At 38.8% G+C, this 3,134-nt stretch overlaps 1 protein-coding gene across 1 annotated transcript in view; it reads left to right on the forward strand.

The window, feature by feature from the left end:
• The window catches only part of ZNF407 (zinc finger protein 407), a 506,579-nt gene that overhangs the window by 323,320 nt on the left and 180,125 nt on the right, over positions 1 to 3,134 (forward strand). Inside the window, exon 9 of the mRNA XM_012648891.1 lies at positions 1,147 to 1,267. Coding sequence (XP_012504345.1) covers positions 1,147 to 1,267 — 121 coding nt within the window. The remainder of the gene's footprint in view (positions 1 to 1,146; positions 1,268 to 3,134) is intronic.

Genomic DNA, 3,134 nt, shown 5'->3' on the forward strand with positions numbered 1-3,134 from the left:
GATAAGACTTGGTGATTCTTTGAATGTGTGTATCTGTGTGTAGGTATGGGCAGGGTGATTAAGGGAGAAAAAGGTGTCAAATGAACCAAATACTTTGTTCAAGGTACCAGCACACTACTTCACTATCTTTGTGTCCTATGCAAGCCATTGAACTTCTCTGGGATAAAATGGTTACATTTTATAAATGTATGTATATACACACATCGTTGTGCACCGGGTGATGAAGGATACTTCAGTCCATGACAGACGGCATGTGCAGTGTTGGTCCCATAGAATTATGATTCTGCATTTTTACTGCACCTCTGCTATGTTTAGATACACAAACCTGCCATTGTGTTGCAATTGCCTGCAGTATTCAGAACAGTAACCTGCTGTACGGGTTTGTAGCCCAGGAACAGTGGGCTCACCACGCCATACGGCCTAGGTGTGTAGCAGGCTGCACCAAGTAGGTTTGTGTACCTGCACTCTAGGGTGTTCACTCCAGATGAAATCACCCAAGGACGAATTTCTCAGAACATTTCCCATCGCCAGGCGCTGCACGGTGCGCTCATCGTCTCCATTGCGCTCTCTTCCCCACCCCTTGTATCTGCACAGCGTTCGTGTACTTTAACATGGTGTTGCAAGTTTACGTGTTTCTTTGAGGCCTCTGTACCTTTTACTCAACTTAATGAACTGTAATTTTTTTTTTTGCTTCTAGCACTTTTTTAGTAGTATCTATTTATAGCTTGCCTTTTTCTTCATATTTAGCATTAAGATTTTAATAAGTTGTATATTGTATGTTCAAAGTATATCTCTGTTATATGTCTTCCCACTGTTTTTTTTAATGGTTCTAATGTAACAAAGTTAAATCATTCTAAATACTGTGCTAAACCATACCTATAATTTAGGTTCTTATTTGTGTAAAATATATTTTAACTATATTACTTATACCATGCTTATATTCTAAAATAGAAATAAAAATCAATGATATCTTCTAATTTTCTCACTCTGAATAAATATTCAAATATTCTAAATGTGTGGAGTCTGCTGAACTGTGTGCTTCACATTTCATGAAAATAAGCTTTTTAAAATTGTCAATACCTGGGTTAGCGCTTCATTTCCAGTTGTTGTTATTATTCATATGTAGCATTTCTTGGTATATTACAGGAGAAAAGCCTTTCAAATGTGACGAGTGTAACTTTGCCTCTACAACGCAGTCCCATCTGACGCGGCACAAACGTGTGCACACTGGAGAGAAGCCCTACCGCTGCCCCTGGTGTGACTACAGGTAAGGACGCCCTGGGCGGTGACATCCCGGGGGCTGCATGATGGACCGAAATCCTGTTAAATCACCAAAAGAAGTATAGTTTTTCTAATCTACATGAATTAGCATACTTTCAAGCATGACCTGTGTATTAGGTTGGAAGTTTATTTTTGTACCTAATTTTAGTGACTTTTTTTAATAGACTTTATTTTTTAGAGCAGTTTCAGGTTCACAATAAAATTGAAAGGATGGTAGAGAAATTTTGCACACGTCCCCTACCCTCACCCGCGCATAGCCTCCCCGTGTCAGTATCCCCTACGGGAGTGGTACATTTTTTACGGTTGATGAACGTGCACTGACATCATTATCACACAGGGTCCAAAGTTAAGATTCAGTCTGGATGTTGTCCAATTTGTGGGTTTGGACAAATTTATAAGGACATGTGTCTACCATTGTAGTATCATGCATAGTTGAGTTACTGTTTAAAAAATATAAAGTTCTTTTCCATTTTTTATAATCTTAAGATTTAGGTTTCATAAATTTTTGTTACCCCTGAATTTCCATTGATTTTATTGTGTTGCTCAAAGTAAGGAACTATTCCAATTAATCGGCTATTCAACCCCATATATGTTGTCTCATCTACTATGAGTGAAGCACTCATTTAGACAATGAAGATGATACAGGAACTATTTCCTGCCCTTAAAAGGATATTGTAACATAATAGGTACTAAATATTCATAAATGATTATAATACATATTTGAATGGGTCAATAAAGAGGCCAGGGGAGTGCGTAGAGAAGGATCATGTGGGTCCCAGATGAAGTTCTGACAGAGGAGACAGCATCTGACCTATGGTGTAGAACGTGGTAAAGTTGTTTCAAGGACACGACGTATGTTCTAGATAGATGAGAAGGTGATGACACCACAGAGTTTTCAGGCAGCTGAGTGATGGCTGTCTTAGGAGGCTTAAACTCGAGAGTGAGAGCCTTCTTCATTCTGGGCCTGAAGCTCTCCGTTGTCCCTGCTACACGTGATGACATGAGAACGTTGAGGGGGTGTCTTTAAATGCAGCCCACTGCTGAATATTAGAATATGTATGTTACATCTGAAGCCTTCTGTTTTTTTTTTGTTTTGTTTTGTTTTTTCTGAGGCAGAGTCTTGCTCTGTCACCTGGGCTGGAGTGCCATGAGGTCAGCCTAGCTCACAGCAACCTCAAATTCCTGGGCTCAAGTGATCCTCCTGCCTCAGCTTCTGGAATAGCTGGGACTACAGTTGCTCACCACCATGCCTGGCTAAATTTTTTCCATTTTTAGTGGAGACAGGGTCTCACTCTTGCTCAGGCTGGTCTTGACCTCCTGACCTCAAGTGATCCTCACACCTCAGCCTCCCAGATTACAGGCATACACCACTGTACCTGGCCCAAAGCCTTCTTTAAAAAGTAGATTTTTGTATTTCTTTGGATCTAGCCTGTGCATTCAGCAAATATATTGCCATAATCTCTATTATCACCCACATTATTGCATTAAGTTTTATGTGAAAGGTCATCGAATAGTACAGAGATATTACAGATATATTTCATTCATTAATTATTCATTCATTCAACGTTTTATGTGTTCTATCTTTGCTTAACACTGGATTTGTGTTTCTTGGAAATTTGGTAAAATGGTGATTCAATTAGAGGTAGGCATAGAAATTCTAAGGTGCTGATAATAGAGATTCTTTAAAAAATAAACATTATTGAATCCTCATTTTCCTTATTAAAGGGATCATACCATAGTTGCCTTTCCTGTAAAACACAGAAAAGCAATTAGAAAATTATAGAAATTCCCTCTAATTATCACACTTGGCTCTTAGGATTATATTTTTTCAGTCTGTACTCTATGCATGAAGT

This window comes from Propithecus coquereli, unplaced genomic scaffold (assembly GCF_000956105.1).
Source record: "Propithecus coquereli isolate 6110/MARCELLA unplaced genomic scaffold, Pcoq_1.0 Scaffold296, whole genome shotgun sequence".
Lineage (NCBI taxonomy): Eukaryota > Metazoa > Chordata > Mammalia > Primates > Indriidae > Propithecus > Propithecus coquereli.